Source organism: Mesoplodon bidens (assembly GCF_964165515.1).
Source record: "Mesoplodon bidens genome assembly, chromosome: 5".
NCBI lineage: Eukaryota > Metazoa > Chordata > Mammalia > Artiodactyla > Ziphiidae > Mesoplodon > Mesoplodon bidens.
Window position 1 is genome coordinate 99,143,784 of NC_138161.1, and position 27,504 is coordinate 99,171,287.

Consider the following 27,504-nt stretch of genomic DNA (forward strand, 5'->3'; position numbering starts at 1 on the left):
GTGTGACTGCATGTACAATAGGACGGCAAGGAGAAGGAATCAGCGTGGGCTGGAGAGGTCTTGGAGGAGGTGAGATCTGGACGGTCCTGTGTAAGAGGTGCCGACTTGCAGCAAGACAGGAGGGTGTTCCAGGAGGAGGGAAACAGGAGCAGGGCTAGGAGTCATGGCTACACCCGGGGCCTTGTGGGAACCAGGTGCTGGGGCAGGGTCTGGGTGGGAAGCATGGGAGGCAGGGGGAGCCGGATGGAGGAGACGGTTGTCATGCCAGGCTATGGTGACACTCCATGCAGGAGCCGAGGGGAAGGTTCAGGAGACCGAGTTGGCCAACAGGGAAGAGAACTGTCCAGGAACCCGTTTCATTCAACACTGAATAGGTCCTGAGGGTTCAGACTTAGGAAAACATGTTCTTAGTTTCACATCCTTCTTCTGTTTTGGTTAGGTGTTCCATAATTGCTTAATAAATTCCCAGAACTATAAATGGTAACAACATGAAACACTATGGACCCATACAATGACCTTGTTGAAATCAGTGATATTTTAAGCATTAATTAAAGGTCTGATGAATATAAACAGTCCTCTGTCTCCTGGAAGGCTAACAGTTGAAAGTTTTGCTCAGTTGCTGATAAGCCATCTGTTCTGTCTTCTCCTCTTTTATATCTTAGTTTCTATATTTTGTCTGATGTTAATTGGATTTGATCTCATTACTCTGATGTGTTTAGGGTAAACTACCTTAAATTCTTTTTAGAGAAGGATGGGGCATAAATAATCACTAAAGTTTATCTGGCTCACTCTTCAATATCACATAATAAATAACGACCAAGTAATTTCATGCATACTGCACTTTTTAAAAGAGGGATTGATTATAAACACAATCCCATTAATCCTAATTCAAATTAACAAACCTGCATTTGTGTAGCATTTTAGGGATTATAAATTTTTTTTTTTTGGGCCATGCCACGTGGCTTGTGGGATTTTAGTTCCCCAACCAGGGATTGAACCTGGCCAGGCCCTGGGCAGTGAAAGTGTGGAGTCCTTACCACTGGACTCAGGGAATTCCCCCAATTTTTAAAAAATTGTGGTAAAATATACATAACATAAAATTTACCATTTAAACAATTTTTAAGTGGCATTAAGATACATTCACAATGTTGTGCAACCATCACCAGAACTTTCCCATCAATCCAAACTGAAACTCTGTACCTATTAAACACTAACTCTGTATTCCTTCCTCCCGCCAGGCCCTGGTAACTTCCACTCCACCTTCTGTCTCTATGATTTTGCCTAAGTACCTCGTATAAGTGGAATCATACAAAATTTGTCCTTTTGCGGCTGGCTTATTTCACTTAACATAATGTATTCAAAGTTCATCCATGATGTAACATGTGTCAGATTTCATTCCTGTTTAAGATTGAATATCTTCCATTGTTTGTATAGACCATATTTCATTTACCCATTCACTTGCTGATGGCCATTTGGGTTGTTTCCACCTTTTGGCTATTGTGAACATTGGTTTGCAAATCTTTGTTGAGTCATTGTTTTTATTTCCTTTGGGTATACACCCAGAAGGAGAATTGTTAAATTATAAGGTAATTCTATTTTTAACTTTTTGAGGACCCACGATATTGTGTACCATTTTACATTCCCACCAGCAAGGCACCAGGGTTCCAGTTTCTCCACATCCTCATCAACACGCATTAGTTTCCATTTTAAAAATAATAGCTAACCTTATGATGTGAAGTAAAGTTATTTTTTAAAATGTGCATATCATCTTCCTTGATCCATTCAACACCTGACAAAGAGCTCCTCCAGGGCAGATGTCCTATCATCCATCCCTTGTCCCCATGCCTTACAAGTAGGAAATTCTCAATAAATGTTTATGGAATGGATGAATGGTAGATTTAAGGAACAGACACCAATTCTGTAAGGAGCAGGCACTAATTGTTATTCTCATTTCACAGAAGAGGAAATTGGGACTCAGAGCATTAAGTGACTTGATTGAGGTCAAACTGCTGACTTGGTGCTGCCAGAAAGAGGTCAGATCCAGGTCTTCGAGCTCTAAAACTAGAGACAGGGGAACTGATGTGCCAAGGGTGAATGTCAGTCCACTGAAACAGTACCAATACTCTGACTCTGCAGCATGGCTCTGTAAGGGACAGGGCTTGCACAGTAAGGACACAGGGAAGCAGGCTGGAGAAAAAGGGGTGGCTCAGGCCATCATCCATTTATGCCTAGGATTCAAGGAACCTGGCTCAAATGTCAGAGCCACGGTGTATCCGCACATGTGCAATCCAAACATAACAAAACTTCATGGGAGAGATTCTGGTACCAAGTAGACTCCTGGAATACTGCTGATAGGAAAACCATTACTACCTCAATTCATGGGAAAGGGTAGTACTGGTACTAATTCCAACAGGAGTATCCAGTAACCTGATAATCCTCCCGTGAGGAAAAGAAATTGTGAAAGAGTTAACAAGCTTCTGCCTCATGCAAAGGGAAATCTATTGCAAAAAGGAAATTCCCAAAGATGAAAAAAAAAAGTATAAAATAGTCAAAGATCAAAAATTGCTGAAAAGACACACTGCTTTCTTTACCCTGTGTACCTTTTTGCAGACCTATTTGTATCTAGATCTACTAGCAGATATCCTATTATTCTATTAATTCCTTTCCTCCCAAGAGGGTTTGTTTGTTTGTTTATTATGCTAGAAACATATTTCTCAGAGATATTGCTCTTTCTAGGATTCCTTAGCCCTATATCTGCAGGATCAAATAGGTATTAATTAATATTGTGCTTTATGTCCTTAGACCATTAGACGAATCAAGACTGATTCATGAAATGTATATTTTTTCAGAGCACATGATTTATCAAGAACTTTAGAATTGGCTTTTGAAAAGTGCTGTTATAAGAAAAATCTCACTGTAGCTATTTTTAATTCTTAACTAATGGTCCATATTTTAAATAATACTCAATATAAATCTCAGGCAGGACTATAACTGCCTTTTAGAATTAATTTGAGTAGGATTTGAAGCATGTATGCTCCATAAAGCAGGCAATGAGCGCTTAGTAATTATTAACTATTAAGAAAAGGGTAATAGAGAATTAGATTTTAGTTGTCCCTTAAATATTAGCACAACCAAACTTAAGTGCAAAATTTCTAACTCAAATGATTGCATCTGGGCCAGGCACGTAGCCCCCATGTCATAGTCAACAACTGTTTTCTGAACATCTCCATGTGCTGTAATTTTCTTTTTTTCCTCTGTACCACCCCTCACAGGATCCAAATAGTTTTTCTCAGTTTAGATAACTGTGGGCAGGCTGGTGCTAATTGTCTTTTACAAGTTAAGTGTTAATCAGGTAGAATTCCAGATTGTCCCTACACAAGTATCACTCGTTCACTCAATTTGGATATATGCTCCTAGCTTGGGGAGAAAAAGGTAGACTTAGAGGCAGCCCCTTGGAACCTGCACAGAATGTTGTATGGCCCTGGGAGTGTGAAAGTGGATATATGATCTGCAGGTGGAGAGGGGAGAAGAAATGCTGAGGGATCTAATGGCAGGGAGTTGGTACCTGGTCACAGTCCCAGGGGCTGTTTGAACATTTACAGCATGGAAAGGAAACCTGTGCCAGCCTCACTCCCACCCGCCAGTCTTCTTCCCCCACTCCCTCCCCAGAGTGAGGCCCACTCAATCCACAGTACAGCTCTACTGCACCAAGAAGGGCCCCAGCAAGCAGGGCCTGTCCCAGCAAGACTGTCCCGGTCCCTGTGGGACCCCTACTGAGGGTTATAGGGGCACATGAGAGATGCCCTTATGGGTTGATGTGGAAGGAGATGATGAGTTGAGGAGGCCCCTCCCCCAGGCAGAAGTGAAGAGAAAGGAACAAAATGGTTTCTTAGAATGGCCTGTGGCTGAGTACCTCCTCGTGCTGTCAGTCCCCCTCATCTTCCAGCTCTGGGTATACGTAGTATGCTTTCATCCAACTGCCAAGATCCTGGCATTGAGGGAGGCTGGTGAATGGTGCCAAACCACAGGAGCAGAAGCAGGAGCTGTAGGAAAGGGGCTAGTGTGCCTCCAATGTCAGCATTTGGGCCTTGTTGGCATCAAGGGAGAAGTACACTGGGGCCATTGTACTGTAGATGAGGCTTCTTGGACCGAAAGTTTGAACTTTTGATGAATGTGGGAAGCGATCAGCAAAAATTCAGTTCAACCAGCCATTAATACAGATTCACTCCGTGCAAGGCATTGTGGGAGGCTTCTTCAAGGGAACTGGACATGAGCAGGATGTGATCTCCATCCTCAAGAGGTCTGAGGACTCTCAAAAGAGTAGGGATAACAGATCCACAGATATTTATACAGTGACATAATGCCACTGACTGTTATTGACATGTAACAAACACCCTGGGCTGGGTCCACGGGCGAGAAGAAGGAGGATTCTGGCCCTTGGGGGTCATCCAACACCCATCCATTCACCATTTCACAAAAATGTATTGGAATATTCCATTTTATACCTGCTAAGCTTAAGACTGATGTGACACTTAAGTGAAGACACTCAAGTTTGGAGCTCAGAATCTAGACTAGAAATATAAATCATGGATTAAAGGAAATGGATGAGATCACCAAGCAGCAAGTGTGGTGAGAAAGGAATACCCAGAAAGATACATGTGGGGGTAGGAGGGGCTGGTGGGCAGTAAAGGAGGAGGAGGAGACAGCCAAGGAGTTGTTGCATTGTTTTAACTGCTGATGCTGTATTAACAGAAAATGTATCTCTAAAGATGTGAAACACAGCAGGTCCTTTTATAGCAATGATGATGATGGGATATACCATGAAGACCAGCTCACCAAGCGAGAGGAGCTTTCTGTAGCCCACAGTGGGCATGAGGATGACAGCTGTCCACCCAGTCCGTGAAGCGCCGTGCTCAGCACTTCACACATGTTACTGCTCTATAGTCAGCCCTCACTGCACCCTTCCAGTCGGGAATTACCATGGGGCACAGAGAAGTTGGGTCGCTTGCCCAGATCTCGTGGCCAGCAGGACCTAAGACAGGGTTCCACCCCACCTCTCTAGCAGCCCAGGCCTTGCATAGACGCTCACTGGTTACAGAACACACAGCCTGTGGTGTGCCTGAATTCATGGGACAGGACCTGTACAGGGTCTGTGAGGAAACCTCCTACCTTCTACAGAAAGCACAACTTAAGCTAACAAGTCAAGCACAGCACTATGTTGATATGCTTCAACAGTGTTGGGTATTAAGCAGCAGTTATCAAACCTGTTTCTCCTTTCATGACTTCACTAATACTTCTCTCTTTGGGTCTCTTTTGCTCCCACCATCTCCCAGGTTCTCTTGTACTCGTTTCAGTCTTCTTTTCCCCCAAACTAATAATACATGCTCTACTCTCTGGTCCTCTCTCCTGTATCTGCTTCTCCCTCTGCTCTTTCTCCGCCTTATCTTCTCCCTTCTAAATCTAACATGCAAATTGCAATTCCTCTCATTTTTCAAGTTTACCATCTTGATGCTACAGCTTTCTTTTTCCACCACTTTCCTAAATTCTCTAGTGCTCTGTGAAGCAAAGTCCTGATGGTGAGATTGAAAGTCGTTTATAAGTTTTGTAGTGGTCTCTGTTCACAAGCAGCTACTGTGGACACTGAGGGCAAGGCGACACTGTCCTCCTTCCTTAATGGTCAAATCAGCTTCACTACTATCAGTTAATTTTATCTCCAACTAAGTTCAAGCACTCCCTCCCAACAAAACAAACTGAGTACTTTGTTATATACTATCCAATCTATCATCCTCTTCCTCTCCTTCTGGGGTGGGATGGGAAGCCAGCCTGCTGTAGGAAATCATCCTCCCAGATGGGCAAAGACGCCATCCCTGTGCGTGTATGTTCATGTGTGGGCACCTGGGCAGGCATTCTGGACCACCTCATCTCTCATCCACACCCTCTCCCCTCCTCCCACCAAAAGCCCCACATCCGGGCTTCCCTGGTGGCGCAGTGGTTGAGAGTCCGCCTGCCGATGCAGGGGACATGGGTTCGTGCCCCGGTCCGGGAGGATCCCACATGCCGCGGAGCAGCTGGGCCCGTAAGCCACGGCCGCTGAGCCTGTGCGTGCTCCGCAGCGGGAGAGGCCACAGCGGTGAGAGGCCCGCGTACCACGAAAAAAACAAAAAACAAACAAACAAACAAAAAAAAACAAAAGCCCCACATCCTCTCACCAATCTTCCCACCAAAAGCCCCACATCCTCTCACCAATCTCCTGACTTATTTTTGAAGCATTTCTCTGTCTGGTTTGTCTATCTCCATATAGGCTGATGTGAATGTGATTTTTATATGTATTTATCAATGTTTGGTTCAGTCTGTATTTTTTGTGGGTACAGTCCTATGTGTTCGAGCATGCGGAATACACACATGCTGACACCTGCACCTATGTGGGCTTAGTTCCAGATGACCCGACAGGAATATAATGGCAATTGAACATTTGTACATAAATACAACATACACATATGATACCTGGGGGGGGATGTCTGTGGGTTTACTTACCAACAGGGTTTTATTTTGCATAGGTAAAGGGAGGTGATTTGCACTGCACTAACAATAAATTAGCTTATTTATGTGTCACTGTCAGTGATTCCCTTACAAATCACATTACCTAAATATTTCTATCTGTGGTCTGACATGCCACGTGGTCTGAGTTGATAATAGCAGTACCGAGCCATGCTTTCTACAGGTAATATATGAAAGAAAATAACTGCATGGTTGAAAGTATACTAAGGAGCTTAAAGAAAGTAATTACAAAACCTCTTAAAAATCTAGTTAGAAATAACATGTACAATGTTGTATTTACAGTTTCAAACTGATTCAGTAATCTACTTTTAAGTCATTTCCTATCATTCCTTTTACAATACCAAATCCAAAGCTTTTATTTTACTGAAGTAATGGGTTAATCTTTTGTTTTCTGTCATGTTCTCAGATATATACAATTACAAAGTCGTTCAAAATATCACCTCTGTTAAATGATAATATTTGTTATATGAGGAGGATGCTAGAACAATATTTGGAGAACAAAAAACCAAACCCATAAAGGATTTATTTATAATCTCTTCCATTCAGTGGAAATTTATGTTCTCCTGATTTTGCCTATTACATGTATTAAGTATTTTGAATGGGAAAAACACCTCAAAGAGGACATTCATGCGGATCCTAGCTCACAGTTGATGATCTGACTAAATGATCTCAATTAACTAAAGAGGTGTGGAGAAGCACTTCCTGGAGTTGCCATGCACCGACAGGAATAGACTCGGGCGGGACCCATCACCTTCCCCAACACGCAGGGGTAGCGTCAAAGGTCAGGCCAGACTGGGCTTCGTCAGTGACGCCAAGAGGGGCAGGAAACGCGGCACGCTGACCGCGCCCCCATCCTCCGCTGGGAGCCCCTGATTGGGTCCCCCGCAATCTGCCCTCTGCAGCCCGCTCCCCTTCGGGGAAGCGAGCCCAGCCGAGAGCCGGCTGCCCAGCCCCTGACCAAGATTTAAAACGGGCAAGTTTTGTTCCGGAGACCCCCATGACTTTAGCTTCGCTTCCGGGAGGAGAGCCGACCAGCGATTTGGGAGTTTGAGGAGCTGGGCTTGAACTTGGTGAGTTTTGCTTTAAGCTCTCTTTGAAATTAAGTTGGGCTTGAAGGTGGGGCGGGGTGAGTCTCTCCCCACCATCCCACTGCATTCTTAAAACGAACCGCTGTCGCTGTATGCTGCAGATTAGAGTTTCCTTCTTTTGTCACTGAGGCCCCCGGAAGCTCGAGGCGTAAGTGGTGTGACAAGAGATCTTTTAAAGTCTAGCCTGCCCTTAGACCTCTTGCTCTGAAAAGGAAAATAAGGTGCTCAGAGAACTGCAACTCAGTCAAAACTTATCTCCCGCAGATGAGTAAATCTTTGCATGTTCTGAACGAATGGATCGCCTGTCTAACAAATTCTACCTCCTAATGCAAACTGTACGGAGACCAGTTGTTTCATATGGAATTAATATATGTGATCAATCGTACCATTTTAAAAAATGCTTTGCATCCCACCGCATCCTAGCAGGGGCCCAGGCCCCTGGTGGGTGGAAATGTAGTCTTCTCTTCCGGATCACTAAATGTGGTAAGTTCTAGCCCGCTCGGCGGGGATAAATCTCAACTCCCCGCCTGGTTTGTTCTTTGTGAGGGGAGACTGACTCCCTCGGTCCGCAGCGGAGGGCTCCGGACGGCCCGGCCTCCGCCCCGCCCCTGCCCGGCCTGGCCGCCTCGCCGCGCCGCGCCTCTCCGCAGGAGCAATTCCCGGGCTGCAGGACCGGAGACTCGGAGTCTGTTCCGCCTCCTCGGCGAGGTCTCCAGGGCCGAGAGGGGAAGCGAGTCGCGAGGAGGTGAAGGCACGCGCGTTCGCACGGTGGCTCAGGTTGGAATGCGCGCTGGGGCCGGGGAAGCACGGCTGGAGCAGACACTGGTCCGGAGCGCGCCCGGCCGGGCGTCGGGAAGCTGGGGCCGCCCTACCCGCCGCGAGTCAGGGCTGCCCGCAGCCCGAGAGCGCGGTGGGGAAGGAGGCGCGTTCCTTCTCCGGAGCGCCTTTGTTTGCTCGGGCCTGCGGGCGGGCGTTTGGCGACCGTGACCCTGGGCCGAGCCTCCGCCCAGGTGCAGCAGGTAGGCTGGGGGGCCCGGAGCTCCGGCGGGGTGAAGTGTCCCGGGGCCGGGTGGGGTCCCCTTTCCTCGGAGCTCCCGCGAGGTGGCCGCCGAGCCGCGATGCCGAAACTGGCCGGAGCCGGGAGGAGAACAGTGAGCCCTGCGGGCCTCCGTTTCCGGCTGGTGGCCCCCAACCTTGCAGCCACACCTAGGCTGCAGGGGTGAACTCGGGTAGAAAGCCTGTGTCGTGTTGGGAGTTGGGAAACCGCCAGACTAGGGAAGCTTTCGGTGAGTTACTGGCTGGGGAAATGGAGACAAGGAAGTAGGCAGGCGGGGAAACTGGAAAAAGAGACTTCTTTCTAAGTGGGGAGGTCTTTGCCACGCTTTCCTTTGACTCTGCTGAATTTTATTTTGCATCCTGAAGTGACAGAGTCAGTTGCTTACTCAGATACCACTTACGTAGGTCCAGAGTAGGAACTTTTCATCCGACTCTGACTACACACATTACAATATTCTTTCCCAGTGTTGGTTATCATAGTTTATGGGTCGTGTTAAAGGGACACCAAAGTTGTAATCGCTCCGTGGCTGGTGGTGGCTTGGAGCTAATATTTAGGGTAATTCTCTGATGCAAGTAAATCCATTAGAACTGGATTTGTTCCTCTGTGCCTTTATTTTGGGAAACTTTGCCTGGTCCCTATGGGGGAAGGGAGAAGGGTGTGAGAAGCTGAAACTGACCCAGAAAAGGATGATTGATGGTAGTTGTATTCAGTGGTGGCGCTGAAAAGATCCCATCCTGAACTTTCTGAAAGGGGGATTGGTGATTAGCACCTGAGGTTTTAACTTTTTCAAAAGAAACTTATGGTAGATTTTATATCCTGTGACAGGGCGGGGGAGAGGGGGGAGCTGCTCTTTGGAGTCAACTCTTTTTTTTTTTTAAAGAAGATAAATTCAATACCTGAAATGTTTCCATTAAATACTTAAAATGATTTCCCTCCCCTTCACTCTCTCCCATCCCCTCTCCCACAGGCACTCTCCTTGAGTGTTTACTGAGCACCCTCTGAGGAAGAGGGTGACTCAGTCTGACTAATCTCAGCCCTCCAGGTGCTCACCGGGAAACCTGAAGAGGGGAATGAGTGTTGTGACAGGGAGAGTTCAAGCTGAAGCTCAGAGAGGCTGTTTCTGAGGAAGTGAGACATGAGGGATGTTTAGGAGGCATAGATGATATTGCACACAAATGCTTTGACCACACACACATACACACACCCATGCACAAACACAAACCATCAGAAGATGGAGAAGAGTTTTCAACATAAAGTGCAGGCTTTAGCAAGGAAAAATGGCACATTATATTTCATTAAAATAGAGATCAAGTTTCCCTTTTATAAAAGACTGATTCAAATGAGATTGTAAGAAAAGTAAATAACTTTCAAATTCTCAAATATAGAACAGCTTGAATAATAACTCATGGGTTTTGAAATGGGTCACCTTTTAAAATGGGTCACTTTGGCTAGAATCATTGTACTCGGTGACTTTCAAATTGTCAAGGTAGAGTTCTTTCTGAGGACCAACTGCACTAGAGTCTACATAACAGAACATGGGATGTGGTAGAAAGAAACTGGGAAAAATTCAGAAGGAAATGATTTCTTCTCAAAGTAACAAAATGTATCCTGTCTTTTTGGAATGTTATATATACTCAATTGAACAAATCTTAGCTTTGCATTTTATGGCACATTATACCTTTTTGGGAATATTTCCATAGCCATTATTTTATTCCATTGTGGAATAATCTTGTGAGGAGATGTATACATTGTATCTATGTTCCAGAAATTGAGGAAGAGCAAATTATTGCAAGAACCCTGCTATTACATATAGAATCTCTGCCAGCAAAGATTTAGCCAGAACAGTGTAAATCTAGAATATTTTTCTTACAGTTTGCGTATATAAAAGAGATATAAGAATTCATATTTAAAGATAAGCAACTTGATCAGGTGAGATGTAAACTTTGAATAAACAAAAGTGATTTCCTTTTGCATTTTAATGCTAGAAATTCAGAGGCTGGCTTTGACCAGTAACTTATTTATCTTCCATAGTGAACGTTTTAACACTAGAAGCCAGTTTTTTTTTTTTTTAACAGAAAGGAATGTTCTACCAAGTCTGCAGGCAATAAGCCCCCTAAATTCCAAGTTCAGAGCACTATTACCCAGCTTAAGATTCCCTGAAATTTCATATTTTGTCTCTTTTATTCCTTTTCTACAACTCTTTTGACAACGTTTTGGTTGTGCTCTAAGCAAAGTAAGTTAAAAAGATGACTCAACTCAGGTTTCCCTCTCCATAATTTACAGGGCCTTACTTTTGGCTGTGTCATTTGAAATGTATTTTTAAGTGCTTGTGGGAACAATATTGTTCTTTCCTGTAAAGCATAATGGAAGACCATATTCAGTCAATTAGGAATGATACCTCGTTCTCAGTCACAACAGTATTTGAGATGTATTAGTGGCCCTTAGCAATCAGGTCAGTATTTCAAAAACCTCATATTTAATAAATATTTTTGAGAAGAAAGAGTATAGCTCATCACTTTGAAAGGAGAATAACCCATAAAAAATATCAGCCATCTATTAACTAAACCATCATGGTAAAGATGCATCAACAATTTCTAGAGAAAGGAAATTAGCATATATCAAACCCCTGATTTGGACCACATTTTGTCAATAAATCTTCTCAAATGATCCTCAGAAAACACTGTTGGTACAAGGTTTAGAGACAGATCAAGCTCATGTGATTAGTAAATGGAAGCAGCAGAATATAAATTACTTTTGTTCACATTCTAAAACTCTTGATTTTTCTACTCTCTTGACCCCATCAGGTCCAGATTCAAGGTTGCACCGGAACATTTTCTTACTCTGTTAGGGGATCTACACTGGAAACATCTCTGAAGCCCTCTCAGCATCCCGTCTGTGGCCTACTACACAGTATGTGATAAATTAATATTTGTTGAATGAATTAAATGTAGGTATTACCTACTTTCAGGGCTGTGCAGCATAATGCCTGGGATAGGGCAGGTGCTTAAATGGTAGTTAACTTATAATAAATGTTGATCAGCTGAGACAGAAATGTGTTATAAATATCTCTTATGTTTTAGACCTTTATTTTTTGCACTCTGAACCCACAATCAAATGTGTCCAGAACGGGACATATGAACTGCCATTGGACAACAAGCTAATGTGCATAGCTTATGTAACAGGTTTATACCAGGTTATATTGTCACCCTATTTTGAAATAACTATTTTTCATATCATAATTTGACCTCAGCTGTGTACGACTCCTCTCCTTTTATCTCATCCAATACTTATTCATTGAATACTTGCTTAAAACATCCTCTCTGAGTCCTATACGTTTTACTCTCTTCTCCTTCCCTCCTTCTTACTTTTTCTCTACCCCCTTCTACCACTTTGAATCTCCACCCTTAAATTCCCCAATCTTCCTTGTGCAGGAAAGACTTTATGTACCCAAAGGACCCAGACTTACATGGTAACTTTTGCCCATTGTCTAGTGCTACTGAGATCAAGAAAAGGAAGGAGGGAAACTTGAGATGGAAGGTTAGGAAAAGGGTATGTTACAAAGAAAATAAGAACAAGCTCTGGCGAAGTGCAGGTGGTAGCAAAACATAAATGACTCCAAACTTTAGACAGTGAAGCAAATCTTTTGCCTTGGGTTGCTTCTCTTGGTTCTGCCCTACCTGCTTCCCTGTCCTCCCATCCTGCTGTGAGCTCCAGGAAGAGCAGCTGTGCCAGTGCCAGAAAAGGCAGGTGAGGAGCTCAGGGACAGGGCTGTAACTGATTAGGTGCTTCTGAGCTGCCACAGGGTCTGGAATTTATGGAGGTTACATGGCTAATCCCATGTCTCAGTGCCTCAGTTTCTTCTTCTGCAAAATGGGGAGATAATTTCTCCCTCATAGGTTGTTGTGAGACTTAAAGAGTTACTATATATGTAAAGCATTCTGAACAGAGCCTGGTGCACAGTAAACACACCAAGTTAGTAACTGTTGCTAGACTGGGCATAAAGAGAAGTTTGTTCCTTAAGTAGGCAAGAACAAAACTGTTAAGAATTGTATTTAAAGAGCAAGCAGCCCTGTCAACCCAAACAAATATGCCTCAAGAATGAATACAGAAGGCCAAGCTTAGAAAAACAAGTGCTTGACCTTTCTGAGACCCTCTTTATATTTCAGCTTTTTTGTTTGTTTCAAATTCTGTATAATCAAACTGGTTACTGGGAAATTTCAGCAACTTTTAATATAATTCCTCTGAAATATATACTCTATAATCCCTCTGTCACCAGTTTCCTTAGTGCTTATCTTTACTTAGAGCCTGTCTTTACTTGTTTGGTCATTTTGTATTTCCCTGTCTTTATTTTTCCCATAACCAGCAAAGAGAAATCGACACCCATGTTTAACTTATAAAGAAACATATAACTTAGTTTACATAAGTGGGGAGCAATACATTTTCTAACCAGCTTTTCCCACTGTCCCATATCCATGCTTGCAGAGTTGAAATTTAAAGTCTTTGGACTAACACTGGATCAAGAACTAACTCTAAAAATGTATTCTTTGTGGAGGGATAACAATTCCAAATGGCTTGTAATCTTTGCCCATGGCTTGAGCTAAAGTTTCATAGCTAGTCACAGCCACAAAACACCTAAAGACAGCTGTTGAGTGGAATTTGTCCTTTTTTACAGCCTTATATTGGAAATTTGATTAAAGAATAAAATATAATTGAGAGAATATCTAATTTTTCCCACTTAAAATATGAGTTGTAAATTCACAATTCAGGTTGCTTCCTTCCTTCTTGAGCAAATAGAAAGGGAAATAGTGCTAAACAGTAACCAGTTGTGTTTCTGAGCACCAATTACTACGACCAATTTACTAAGAAAAAAATCTATGAAGATCAAATTATAGCCTTTCCAGTAAATTCAGGGCTTTTTATTCCTGATTTCTTTAACATGGCAGTTTGGCTCCTGAGGATTGATTCTAGCTATATTTAATAGGGAATAGATGATCAGAACAAGCCAGGAAAAAAAAATACTTGGAATGTAGAACAAAATGCAACATAAAGATGGGAGAGAAAATGTTATCTTTCTTTCCTTTGAGTTATGCCTGGAAAGGAACCAAAAATTGTGTCTCACATGGGACTTTAAGTCATGAAAGCTGAAGCATAAAAGTATCAAGTATTGAGGCTTTTAAAAAAAATCTGTGACTTACTGGAGGAGCATCATTAGTCTGTAGTCATACTTTTATCACTTTAATAGTTTGTGCCCCAAACGACTGCCTCACTTGCCTCTCCCTTACCCTCCCCTGACAGTGGTCAGTGTGCTTTATAGAGGGAATGGAGAGGGCTGGCCAGCCTGGGGAATTCCCGAAGAGGAAGCACATGTGGGATGAGATGGTGAGAATGTGTGTGGTGTCTTTTCCTTTCTCTGTGAGGCAGGAGGGGAAGTCATCAGCTAAGAGGAGGAGGACAGGCCTTGGGAGAGGGGGAATGATGTAGCATGGCCGGTGAAGAGCCTGGGAGAGGGAGAAGGTCCAGGACAAGTGGAGGATGGCCACACAGCCTTGAGTACTCTGCCCACAGCTGAGTATTGCCACTTGCGGTGATGCTGTCTGCCTGATGCGTTATGTTTCTCCAGCAGCCCGCAGGTGTTGTAGAGAAGACAGGAATGACCCAAGGTCTGGGGTTGCTGGGGTGGAAGGCCAGGAACCAGGGAGAGGAGGGCAAAGGTGCCAGGTGATCCTGCATCTGAGACAGGGAGGCAGGTAGAAGAAAGGTCAGGAGATGGCTGGCTGGACCCGGGGTGTTAGGGGGCAGGCGGGGGGCACAGAGGATTCCAGATGAATATTTAGAGGTTGTGGCTGAAGAGAGAGTGGACTGGAATTTGAAATTTCAGAAGAAATGCAGTTCTAAGTGAAGCCACATAAATGACTTTGTTGCTGGTAAGTTGTCTTGAGTGTGTGGGAAGTAACGTGAACAAAATGGCACCTACACCATAAAACAAGGGTTCCTTAGGCTTCTGAGTGTTGTATGTCTACTGAGTAAGATGTAGAAATATAGTTTCCCCAAGATTGGATGTTGTTAATATATTACAATGATGGCCAGAAACAGTGGTCAAGAAACAAAGGAGTGGACACAAAAGTATATGCATTTTTGAATTCAAACCCACTGGTTTCTCTAGTTAACATTACTCAGCCTTCAGGTCTAGATTCAGTGCTGCTTCTCCTCCTGGAAGATGGCTTCCCTAAGTCCACCCAGCCCCACCTTGAGAGCCCCCTGCGCTCCCAGCACAGCTCTCACTGTTTGCTCCACGTCTGTCTTCCCACTCAGCGCCAGGACTAGCCTTGACAGTCCTGCCTTCCGACTGTCTCCATCTTAATTTTCTTTGTTACCCCATCTTAATTTTCTGACGAACCAGCCCTTTAAGCTAGTTCCTGTTTTTTCTTACTCCTCCCCCTTCTCCTTCCCCAGAGTTTACTGTTCCAGGCCTCTGCTCAGCTCCCCCACTGGACAGCTCACCCATGTTCATAGCCTCCATCGTCTTTCCACGCAGGGTGCCCACCGGACCTTCAGTCCTGTCTGCCTCCAGGCTCAGGTTACCTACTGGACTCCTCTACCTGCTGTCTCTCCAACATCTCAGTCAACGCAGCCTAAAGCCAAACATGTCCCCTCCTCACTCCAAACTCAGGAGACCAGTGTTCCCTCTTTTGTCAGGAATGCTTGAAACTAGGTTTCTCTCCTCTCCTTTACTCCTTTACTTGTCACTCATCACGTACCACTGGGGTTTTGTTTTTCTTGAGAAGGTCTTCTTTATTCCTTCCTTCCCTCCCCACTTCTACCACCCTAGACTAGACCCTCCTTTCCTCATTCTGCTTCAGTACGAGGCCCTGATATAACCAGTGTCCGATCTCCAGGCATCCTGCATCCATCCTGCGTACCATTGCCAGATTTTTGCATAAAGTTTAATAAATATTGACAAGGGAGTTATCACTAAAAACAAAAAGGGCAACTTCTGGGACTTGCTGCCCTGGGCACTCACTGGCTTCTCTGCCTTATTTTCAAGATTCTCCATAAGTACACCCCAACCTCCTGCTTTCAAACACATGCCTGTTTCTCAAGTATTTGCCATATTTTGTTTCTTTCCTTTCTTGCCTGAAACAGACTGCTTGTCCTAATGCAGCCACCTAAATCCTGTTCATCCTCAGGCCCTTCTGATCCAACTGTCACTGATCTCTACTCCTGGGGACACTCCTATTGTGCCTGGAGTTTGTATGACCCAGATTAGTGCCAACACACTGTCTGTACCTTACTGTGACATCCCCGTTGCTGTCTGGGGGAACCGTGTTTTCACATGGGCACCATGAGTCTTGTCTCAACTAGATTGTAGGTGCTTTCAGAGCAGAGACCAGAAAATACGACTTCATGACTCCCACTGTGCCTGGGGTATTTCCATAGCAAATACTCACACACTTATAGGATTAACTGAAACACTGGACACTGAGGTTGTTTAACTTGAACTTAAAATGCCGACCTCATCATCTTGATTAAAATGTCAAAATTTACAGCAGATTTTGCGTAATATTTTAGGATCACAAAAGTAGACTCAACAAAGAAATGGGTTGACAGCAGGAGTGAAGTAGAAAAACATCAGGGTTCATTTTGGGAAACTTGTAGCCTCTAGATGCAAGAGGCTTTCTTGTTTTTGTTCTTTTTATTTTTGTTTTTTGTTTTTGTTCTTTTTAATCAGAAAAGTTTAAAGAGCTCTGTCGTGAAGAAATATTCTTGAGTGGCTGAGGGGCACAGCTCCCAGACTGAAAAGTATTTGGGGTGGGGTCTGCTACCTTCTTTTCTGATGTTCCTACTCAACTTCTGTTCTTATTCTTCTGACTAACTCCTATTAGGAAAGAGAATACTAAGAATATCTGTTGCTTCTCAATCCAGATAGAAGCAAACCCAAGTTATATTCCAAATATTTGCATATTTTCCTCTAACCAGCTCTTTGTCCTGTTCTCTCAGCAGGCTCTGAAGTCATCTGTAATTTTTATATCCCCTCCGTAACAATACTTTGATCCTTGCCCCCAGCTTGCAGATTAAGTCACCATAGCAGAGTGCAGTGAGGGGTGCCCGAGGTTATACAATAAATCTGGCCCCAAACTGGGTAGCCTTGGTTCCAACCTGTTCATTGGTCACCCAGCCGCACTGCAGGCACAAAGGAAGCTGCACCCACAGCATTCTGTTGTGGATGGTTGCTGAGTTCACAATCATTATTGGGATCGCTTTGTTTCCTGTTAGGCCTAGCATTTTCTTTCTTCAGGTCAGGGAGGCCTGTGGGCTTCTCTATAGCCCCCAACCCAGCACTTTGAATACAGAAGCTAGAGGATGTGCTTTAGAAAAGCTTTATGACTGTGTGAACCAGAGGGTGGGCCTTGATTGCCTGTGTGTGGTCTCCATCAGCAAAGCCAGGGCTGGGGCAATGTTATTTAGTTGTAACAAATGAATTTAGACCATGGAGGTGTTTTTGCTTTTGGTTGGAAAAGGCCGTGCTAGTGACTAAGTTCACTTTGGAGGAGTTGGGGTGTTCTTTTGTTATAAGAGAAGCTGGGTCCTCTATAAGAGCTGTTTACCGTTCCTAGGTCTTCCCCTCATCACATCAACACTATCAGGGAGAATTGGTTATGACTGACGTAAACAGTGGCTCCAACAATTCAAGCAGCTGCGGGTGGAGAAACCGTGTCTTAGAACTTCACACGCTGTGCTGAGCCTAAAGAAGTAGCGTGGGTTGTTGGCTTTGTGACAAGTTCTTTTTCATTTTTAAGAAAACAGTTGTGACTCTTAGAGGCCAATTGGGAACAACTGAAGAAATGTAGGAAAATGAGGTAAATACATACATGGCGGGGTAGGGAGGGGACAAAACCAATGTTATGGGCTGGCTGCTTGGCTGTAATAGCAATGTTAGCAGCAACACTCCACCTGGCTGAGTAACAGACCCCATTCATGGGAGAGAGACTAGGGCCTCTGTGAGTGCAGTGTGCGAGTGGGTGCTGGTGGAGTTGGGCTGGTGGGCTGATTGTCTAGCAAGAAGCTCCAGGTTGTAAACAACTGTGAATAGGTGCAAAGCAAGCTGCCCTTGGAACATACTACTGAGTGCAGCTGCTCAGAAATGGGAAGCTAGTTTTGCCTGTGGTTCCAAAGGTTACTCTCCTCTTTGTTTCCTTCCCAGGATCTCTTGGGATAGAAACAGCACATTAGTTTCAATTGAGAATTTTCTTAGAATTCTTAAACACTTAGGCTGTCTTAAAATCTGCCGTTAGGGATTCCCTGTTACTTTGCAGTAAGCCTCCAGTTCCTTCAGTATGTATCGTGGAAGAAGCAGAAGGGGGTTTTGGCCTTCAGAGATGGACCTTATCTAAGTGAGCACTGTTAAGACGGAGAGGAAGTGCCCCACTCCCCGCAAGCCAGTGAAAGTGATTGTGCAAAGTGTAGGCAGATGCCATCATCAGAAATGGATGCTTCCTGCTGTCCTTCACCCTACCCTAGAGCATTTGGTCCGCCATGACCAGCCAAACTAAGGGGGAAATTACCAACGTTGATCTAGCCCTTAGAGTAGTATTCCTCACCTTTTTTGACAGTAAAGCACAATAAAAATGCATTTTACTTTACAACCCTAAAGGTATATAGACACAACACTTAAAGTTTCACAAAACAATACTTATACTTACTACTTTCAATGCACTCTGCCATTATCTATTCTGTTCTTCCTTTTTCTTTTCTTTCTTTCTTTTTTTTTTTTTTAAAGCTGTTTGTGGCTTCCTACGCGTGCTAGCAGTTTAAAAATCTCTACCCTTGGGGATAAGATGCCTGTGCTGATTATCTCTAGACAAAGTCTCACTGAGGCTTGGTTCTAATCTCCTGTCCTCCTTGGACTTTTCGCCTGCTTGGCTTTTGCAGTTATCACCCTCATGTGGAGTAATCCTGGGGGGATGTGAAAGGCCTGAAGTCAAGAAGGAATTCCCACAGCCCAGGTTAGGCCGGTACTGCCTGGTGCTCTCAGTGTGTGCAACTGGTTTTTTATCAGAGGCAAAGGGTAGGGGACTTGAGGATGAGGTCTTTGGGCACAAAAGCAAAGCCCTTGCCCCGGGGCTTGTGATGTGGGCTCAGCTACTCCGCCAGCCTGGACATCCTGGAATCTGCATTGTCCTTTCCCTGTCAGTCTGTTGAAAGCCCAGGAGACTGATGTGTCAAGCCTGAGGGGACAGCCTGCTTCTCCAGGCAAAAGGTTGCATCTTAACTGTGGTAAGCACTGGGGACAGAATCCTCAAGGAAGGGTGGTGCTGTCTCCTAGTGGTAGGAGGAAAGGGAGGACACTGGCAGGCAGTGGTGGCGGGGGCCTCATCTGAGGTGGTACCTGGCTGGGCATCCTGACCCCAGTTCTTCCCAAGTGACCAGCTGTTTGAGTGACAGGTGGCTCCACCCCCAGCATGGTTCTTTGCACCAGCGTTCAGAGAACGCCTATTAGGTATCAGGCACTGACATGGATGCTGAGGTAGGGTATCTACAACAAGGCATCTATCTCGTGCCTTGGGTCAGAGTTCACAGTGTAATTGGGCAGAGGCAGTTAAATAAAAAATCTCAGTACAAGAAGATGGATGTAAGAAGGTGTTGTGGCTACAATAGCCAGGAAGGACATGGAAGCAACCTAAATGTCCATCAACAGATGAGTGGATAAAGGAGATGTTGTACATATATACAATGGAATATCACTCAGCCATAAAAAAGAATGAAATAATGCCATTTGCAGCAACATGGACGGACCTAGAGATTGTCATCCTGAGTGAAGTAAGTCAGACAGAGGAAGACAAATATCATATAATATCACTTACATGTGGAATCTAAAAAAATGGTACAAATGAACTTACTTACAAAACAGAAATGGAGTCACAGATGCAGAAAACAAACTTATGGTTAGCGGGGGGAAAGCGGGGGAGGGATAAATTGGGAGATGGGATTGACATATGCACACTACTATATATAAAATAGATAACTAATAAGAACCTTCTGTATAGCACAGGGAACTCTTACTCAATACTCTGTAATGGCCTATATGGGAAAAGAATCTAAAAGAGTGGATATGATGTGTATGTATAACTGACTCATTGCTGTACAGCAGAAACTAACACAACATTGTAAATCAACTACACTCCAATAAAAATTTTTGAAAAAAAAGAAAAAAAAAGGTGTTATGGCAGTACAGGTAAGAGCAGGGGGCCCAATTCAGACTTCCCAGAGGCAGATGCCTGTAGAATTTAGTTAGGACTAGTAGACTTCCTTTAGCAAGGGGAGTGGGGCTAACAGGCCACAGGACTGCTGGTGCAAAGGCTGGTGTGTGTGAAATAGCAAGGGTGTCTGAGCTTTCAGCCAATAATTTGGTATTGTCAACTACTGGAGAGCATCTGAAGAGGTTTCAAGAGCTCAGGTAGTCTCATGGTTAGATCTGAGTTTTAGAAAGGTCACTCTGTGGGGAGGATGGGTTGGCCAGAGATCTTTCAGTCAGCTGTACTGTCTGGCTGAGAAGTGAAGATAACATGAAAGGGTGAAGAGAGGTTTAGAAGAATCAATCCACAGGATTAAATAATTAGATATAGAAGAGGAGGGAAAGAAGGACTTCCAGATTTCTGGCACAGACACATGAAGTGCAGTCAGACACAAAGAAAAAATGGAAACAGATTTTAGGGGAGAAGACAGTAGAAATGGCATTTGCGTACCCCCATGTGCAGGTAATTATTATCCCTCTACCTTCCTCTAGCTATACCTCTATGTATGTTCCCATTTAATCTCCCCATTTAAGACTTCAAATTAAGCAGTGTTATTAGAATTTTTTAGATTTCTGAGTTAGATGCATGATAAAGTACAACATACAGTAAGTGGCTGAGCCAGCACTGGTGTTCAAATTGCCTGACTACAAAGACAGTGCTTGTTGGTTATAATCCTGTGGCTTCCCAGTTTTAAAAACATGTTAAATTTGAGGTGCCTGTGGAGTTTCCAAATGGAAAAGTACAGAAAGAAGATGACTGTACAGAAAAGTCACTTTGGTTAGAGAGAGTTTGGACTATGCTTTTGAGAAGCATATCTCAACTCCTTGATTATGAACCTTGATTTGAAAAAAAAAAATCTTACTCCTATTCCTGCCTTGTCTGGGGCAAGCTTTAATGGATTTTTACTATTAGGAACTTCCTTTTCATTCAGTATTATTCCCTGAACTATATAGCTGCTTTCATCCTGAGTGTATTCCAAGTCAATAGATTCATCGATACAACCATTTGAGAAATTTGAACTTTAAGTATATAAGATGATAGACATACTGGATGCTTTTTTTTTTTTTTTTTTTTTTTTTTTAGGTTGAGAAGAGAAAAGGGTCTCTGTATTCTGAATGAGAAGATGGTAGAGAGTGGTTCTTTCCCTTTCCCTGGATTCCCCTGAAAAAATAAACAGCTGTATGCCTCCACGCAACACCAGCTGCCCCATCACCTTTTGTCCAGATCAGTCAGGTTACATATTGTTTTTAAGGAATTAAGAGTAGTCTGTTTCTTTTTGGTAACTCAGTAACCTATTCACTTGTCATTTTTTCTCTTCCTAAATCTAATAGGTTGCACTTAACTTTCACAAAAAGGAGTACACAGAATAGCTGCGTAAGGCCAATCCCGAACTTAATGAAGGATGTCAGAGTGGGAGCATTCTGATGTGCCAGTGTCCTCATTCTGCAGTGTGTTCCGTTTTCTCCCCTTTCCGAAAAAAATGGTATTAAAATATTTTGTGAAATAAGAAGCTCCTTTTACATTTTTAATGACCAACATGGACATCTGTTCTACAGAATACAAAGTCCTATGGTCTTGAAGAAGGAAGCACCCATTTAAAACTGACCCTAAATACAGACCTGAATGGACGTCAGAATGTTTGTTAGTGGCAGGAGAGTAAAAAAATGGCAATTTATTCAGTTATTTGCCACTTGTTTTGTACTAAGCCTCATGTTCTTCTGGATATCGATCGATAACCACATCGTGAGCCATATGAAGTCCTACTCTTACAGATACCTCATAAATAGCTACGACTTTGTGAATGATAGCCTGTCTCTTAAGCACAGTGAGGATGGGGCTCCTCGCTTCCAGTACTTGATAAACCATGAAGAGAAGTGTCAAACCCAAGACGTCCTGCTCTTACTGTTTGTAAAGACTGCTCCCGAAAACTACAATCGCCGTTCTGCCATTAGGAAAACATGGGGCAATGAGAAGTATGTTCGCTCTCAACTTAACACCAACATTAAAACTCTGTTTGTCTTAGGAACACCTTCTGACCCACTGACAAGAGAAAGACTTCAGAGAAGACTGGTTTGGGAAGATCAGATGTACAATGATATAATTCAGCAAGCCTTTGCTGATTCTTTCTATAATCTTACTCTTAAATTTCTTCTGCAGTTCAGGTGGGCAAATAGCTTTTGTCCACATGCCAAATTCCTTATGACTGCTGATGATGACATATTTATTCACATGCCAAATCTTATTGAATACCTTCAAAGTTTAGAACGAATTGGTGTTCAAGACTTTTGGATTGGTCGTGTTCATCGTGGTGCCCCTCCCGTCAGAGACAAAAGCAGCAAATACTATGTCTCCTATGAAATGTACCAGTGGCCGGCTTACCCTGACTATACTGCAGGAGCTGCCTACGTGATCTCTGGTGATGTAGCCGCCAAAGTCTATGAGGCATCACAGACACTTAACTCTAGTCTTTACATAGACGATGTGTTCATGGGCCTCTGTGCCAATAAAATAGGGATAGTACCACAAAACCATGTGTTTTTCTCCGGGGAAGGTAAAACTCCTTATCATCCCTGCATCTATGAAAAAATGATGACATCTCATGGGCATGTAGAAGACCTTCAGGACCTTTGGAAGGATGCCACAGACCCCACAGTAAAAATGATTTCAAAAGGTTTCTTTGGTCAAATATACTGCAGAATAATTAAGATAGTCCTCCTTTGCAAACTGACCTATGTGGATACGTATCCGTGTAGGGCTGCCTTTGCCTAATAGTACTTGAATGTTGTATGTTTTCACTGTCACTGAGCCAGACGTGGATGAAAAAACCTTTAAATGTTTGTCTATACCATAAGTGAAGTGAATATGAAGAACAAAGAAATATTTTGAAAGCCCCGTCTATCAGAATGTTTCTTTGATTCTAGAAGCCCTTCAATATAACTTATCTACTTGCCTAAATTCATATCAAGGAATTTATATTTAGACAAGGTTTATGAAAACAAAACTAAAGGGAATTTCAAGTTCACAGTACCACGTGTATATTAGAGGTGTAGAGAAGTTATTACGGTGCCTAGGTGTTAGAATAACTGCTTTTGGAAAATACCAAGTAAGTGTATAGTACAACATTTCAAAGAAATGGGTATATTGTTAGACCAGGTATACAAGTTTATTTTGATTAAAGAGCACTTGATGGAGTTGGTGGAGGCAGGAGAGGATTAGCATAGAAGAAAGTACATGAATCTGGTAAAAGGAAGTTTCCTCTTCTTCGGAGGAGATTTAGGAAAATGTACACAATTTCTCTATAAACTGCCAAATCACTTACTGTCACATCCATGTAGCTATTTTACCTGGATAGTGTTGGAGTCACTTTAAATATATTCATATCTTTTTTTCAAAGTTTAATGTGAAATTTGAGAAGTCATTAGTTCTGCCCTAACTAGTACCTTATTATGGTTCTTTCTGATTATTAGAAAATGACACAAAACATGGACAGTGTCTTACTCATGGGGTCCGGGGTCCTTCTCTAGAGAGAAATCATTGTTAATTCAAATAAGCTGATTTTAATTTAAAGAATTTTTCAACTGGTTTTTAAATATTCAATATGGGTCTGTTTTTAAGGCAGCTATTTGAATGTAGTTTGCATAGAGGAATATAATAATGAGGAAGAATTCAAAAGGAAAGATAGAACATTAAAAGCCTCTTTTCTCCATAATCTATAAAATAAAAATGATTACTAAAATTAGCTCACCCCTCTCCAACAGGGTCTCATAAACCACAGTACTTTGTTCTGAGTTCACCTTTTAAAATTGAGAGTATTAAACATCAAGTCAAAGCTGTAGTATTTTTTTTTTTTTTTTTTTTTTTTTTTTTTTTGCTGTACGCGGGCCTCTCACTGCTGTGGCCTCTCCCGTTGCGGAGCACAGGCTCCGGACACACAGGCTCCGCGGCCATGGCTCGCGGGCCCAGCCGCTGCGCGGCATGTGGGATCCTCCGGGATAGGGGCACGAACCCGTGTCCCCTGCATCAGCAGGCGGACTCCCAACCACTGCGCCACCAGGGAGGCCCGAAAGCTGTAGTATTTTTTAAAAATCTACTCTTTCATCACAACAACTGTCAGAGGTTATCTTCAACTTATAAATATTTCCAACTTCAAAGTAGAATGAAAGTGATACAAAAGCCACCAGAATGAGATTTAAAGCATTTGTAAAGCTGTATGTTTCTTGTAATCAAAGAGATGTGGCTGAGATCCAATAGCGCGCTACATTTATTTTACAGAGCAGGATAAAAATGTGGCTATGATGCAAACAACCTCCCTCACTACAGAAAGAACTAGGTGATGTCTGTTGTTAGGGGGATTATATGAAAGCCAAAATAGTGACTTCAGCAAAAGCAGTTGAACTGATTATAAACCCTTTGTCTGCAGAGGCTCCTGTTAGGGAAAACTAAGATGTATCACTTAATAAGGTGTCTGAAACATGCAAAAAAACTAAAAAAGAATTCTCAGTATACACAACGGGATGATGATATGTATAATTTGTTGCAGGTAGCTTCTCAATGTTTACAGAAATTTTTTGTTAATTTTTTTCTATTTTGAAAATTGAAGCTTGTTTACATTGATTGCTCAGATAATTTAAAATTTTTAACTCATGTCAAAACTATGGTATCAAACATTCTAGTTTTTAGTTACTTTTAGAGTAGGTTCAGGGTTTTTAGATCATTACAGTTTTAATTTTCTGACCAATTTAAAAAACGGTAGAGAACAAAAGTGCATTTTGACAAAGCAGGTTTATAATTAATTTTTATTAGTTGATCCTTTAATAACCATTTGTCTTTTGGCCATATATATGCCCTGTGTATCTATACTTGTAACTGTTTAAATTTGCCATTGGTTGAAAACATCAGTGTCTCTCTGGCCATCAAAATGATCTTGTTTACAGCAATACTTTTGTGAAACAGTTATTTATTTGTGAAAGAGCTCCCCTCAATTGTGTTCGTCTTTTTATTTTTGCTTAAAATAGAATGAAACAGTTAAATATGAAGGAAATATGAAGGCACTTCCTTTTTTTAATAAGAAGGAAATTGCTAGACTCTTCCTTCATCAGACGTAAAGTACTGAGAAGAATAATTGTAAATAAAGGATTCCAACCTTTTAAAAAGGAAGGAAAAAACTTTTTGGTGCTCCAGTGCAAGGCTGTCTTTTAAAAATCATCAGTAAAGGGAAAATAAACTCTTAGCCTGGATGGTCAACTGATAGTTATACACAGTGTTATTGCTAAAAACTTTTTACCTCTTGGTTGGTTTGCGTCTTTTTTCCATATTATTAATTTTATACCAAAATGTTAAATATTTATATTATTTGAATTTTGCTCTTATATGGCAAAATAGAGGGTTTTTAAAAATAAATCTATGATTTCCAATAAACAACTTGAAAATTGTCAACAGATGTGTATTTTCGCAAAGGTTTTTAAACTCCTGTGTGAACACCATTTGTTTATATAATCAACTAGTTCTGTTTAATGTCAGAGAGGTCTGTAGTACATGATCGTAATCCTATTTCCTGTTCAGACTTGCTGCTGTGCCCATGATAGAGTATTATTGTGTCCTCTGCATTGTGGAGCCATCTAAAATGCTTCTTTTGTTTGTTGAAAGATTTATGCTGGAATGTCTAAGTGGGGGAATTCTTCTTTCCTAATAGATTGTTCAGGAAAAGATGAAATAAGAACCTGTCTATAGCCATAGTGCCTTAAGACACCACTTGAAAGGTCATATTTTCCTTTTATTTGATATCATTAGCTATCCAACAGTTGATTCAAATTTAGCCCTAGTCTCTTAACGTTAGGAATATTCTTAGGCCTGCTCTGCAGTGTTTGGTGTTTCAGTATATCTGTACACAGTATGTGCTCATCTGCTTTTCACCTGATTCTGGCTTGATTCTTAGCATAGTACATGGTGTGATTCAGTCTATATATTTTTTTAAACTTGGGAGCGTCTGAATGATTTGGTTGTAGTAGAACTTTTACTTGCAAGGCATGGCTGGGGTGTTTGTAGTTGGGACTAAAATGATGATGACTCAGAAGAGTTAAGTTGACCTATTTTGGGGACTTTAATTGAATACCATAGCTACAGTGAGAATCAGACAGGGTTACTCATTCTTCTGTAATAATGAGAGAAATGTTAGGTGTCTCCTTGACTCTGCTTTCCCTGCAGTGACTGCATTCTGCAGTTGGACTAGCCTCAGTCGCAGCTTTCATTATGATGTTCCTTTGCTCCAGACCTCAAAGGCTCCTTACTGCCCCAGCATCAAATCTAATCTCTTCTACCTGGTTTTCAAGGCCTTATCTAATCTTCTTTTCCTCCTTCATTCCCCATCACAGATCTCATTCATGGCCTTACCTTGCATAAATTGGTTTCCCTTGCTAGGAACACTGTTTCTCCTGAAGCTGTTGAAATCTTGGATTTACAACCCTACCTTTGCTCCTCCATTAAGCATCTCCTCCCCTCCCTCTAAAATATATACTTCATCAAATATTTTATTGTGCTACCTAGGAATCATTTCATGTGTTTTTTCCTAGTTAAAATACAAATTATGAAGGTAGGGACTATGCACAGTGCTATCACATAGTGCTTAGAATCATTATTTTTTCCAAATATAATAAAGTAATGTTATTCTGGCAAGCCATCCAAAAATGAAAAGAGATTAATTATTCAGAACCCTTAATGGACACTATCTGGTATAACATTTTACCTGCACTACTTAAAAGCTTATAATTTATTCAACAAAATCTGAACACTTACTATGTGCCAAGCATATTGTACCTATCAACTCTAGCCCAACATATCTGTATTAGTTATACATAAAAACTCAAATCTATAAAATCAAAAATGAATAAGGAAATATAGATTAAACTGTTGCAGCAAAGATGGTGATCCTATAGTATTTATTCAAAGCTGGCAGTAGAACTAAAACAGTAGTCTTATAGATTCTCCTGTCTCTTTAATCCACTGGCTAATTTTGCGTTTTCTCAAAGTTCTTTTGCAAGAATCTTAGGTATTTTTGTTTCATTAAATGCTGTAACTTCTCCCATTTGCATTTCTCATTAGAAGTATGATTTAATCATTGCCTGTAAATTAATACAATAATTCATCAACTAACATAAAGGATTCATTATAAGAATTATAAAATTACAATTATAAAAATAAGTATGGTTGTAGTAATAGAAAAGTCCCCAATGATATACTGTCACTTAAGGAAAACAACAGAACACATTGCCAGGTGGTGCTTTTCAGACATAACCCAACTAAATACACTTTCAGATATGCTGAATTGGACCATTTACTATAACTCAAAGGTATATTTCAACCAGTAAGAGCCCACATGTTTCCTTGAGTACACGTTAAAGTGAAAAGACTAGGAAGTAATCTAATTAAACTAATACTGTCTTTAATCAAGGGGCAAATTCCTAAAGATGTTTGTTCATTCATTCTACAGGCATTTTTTTGGAGGCCTGCT

At 42.1% G+C, this 27,504-nt stretch overlaps 2 protein-coding genes across 13 annotated transcripts in view; one reads left to right on the plus strand and one right to left on the minus strand.

Annotated features, from left to right (window-relative positions):
- MCF2L2 (MCF.2 cell line derived transforming sequence-like 2) overlaps positions 1 to 27,504 on the minus strand; it is a gene marked incomplete at its 5' end in the record, with an annotated part of 240,613 nt that overhangs the window by 57,738 nt on the left and 155,371 nt on the right. The window lies entirely within an intron of this gene.
- Positions 7,367 to 25,433, plus strand: B3GNT5 (UDP-GlcNAc:betaGal beta-1,3-N-acetylglucosaminyltransferase 5). 12 transcript variants are annotated; one of them, XM_081235560.1, is made up of 4 exons: positions 8,138 to 8,665; positions 11,508 to 11,613; positions 14,121 to 14,313; positions 21,090 to 25,433. In XM_081235560.1, the coding sequence occupies exon 4, from the start codon at positions 21,621 to 21,623 to the stop codon at positions 22,764 to 22,766; it is 1,146 nt and encodes a 381-aa protein (XP_081091686.1). In that variant the 5' UTR covers positions 8,138 to 8,665; positions 11,508 to 11,613; positions 14,121 to 14,313; positions 21,090 to 21,620; the 3' UTR covers positions 22,767 to 25,433. The 12 variants fall into 12 exon arrangements, with proteins under 12 accessions (XP_081091689.1, XP_081091690.1, XP_081091686.1 ...); XM_081235559.1 differs by having other exon boundaries at positions 14,125 to 14,313; XM_081235561.1 differs by lacking the exon at positions 14,121 to 14,313 and adding an exon at positions 17,319 to 17,561 and having other exon boundaries at positions 21,081 to 25,433.

Coding starts and splice junctions, on each gene's coding strand:
- B3GNT5 (XM_081235563.1), top strand. CDS start 21,621: ATGGACGTCAGAATGTTTGTTAGTGGCAGGAGAGTAAAAAAATGGCAA.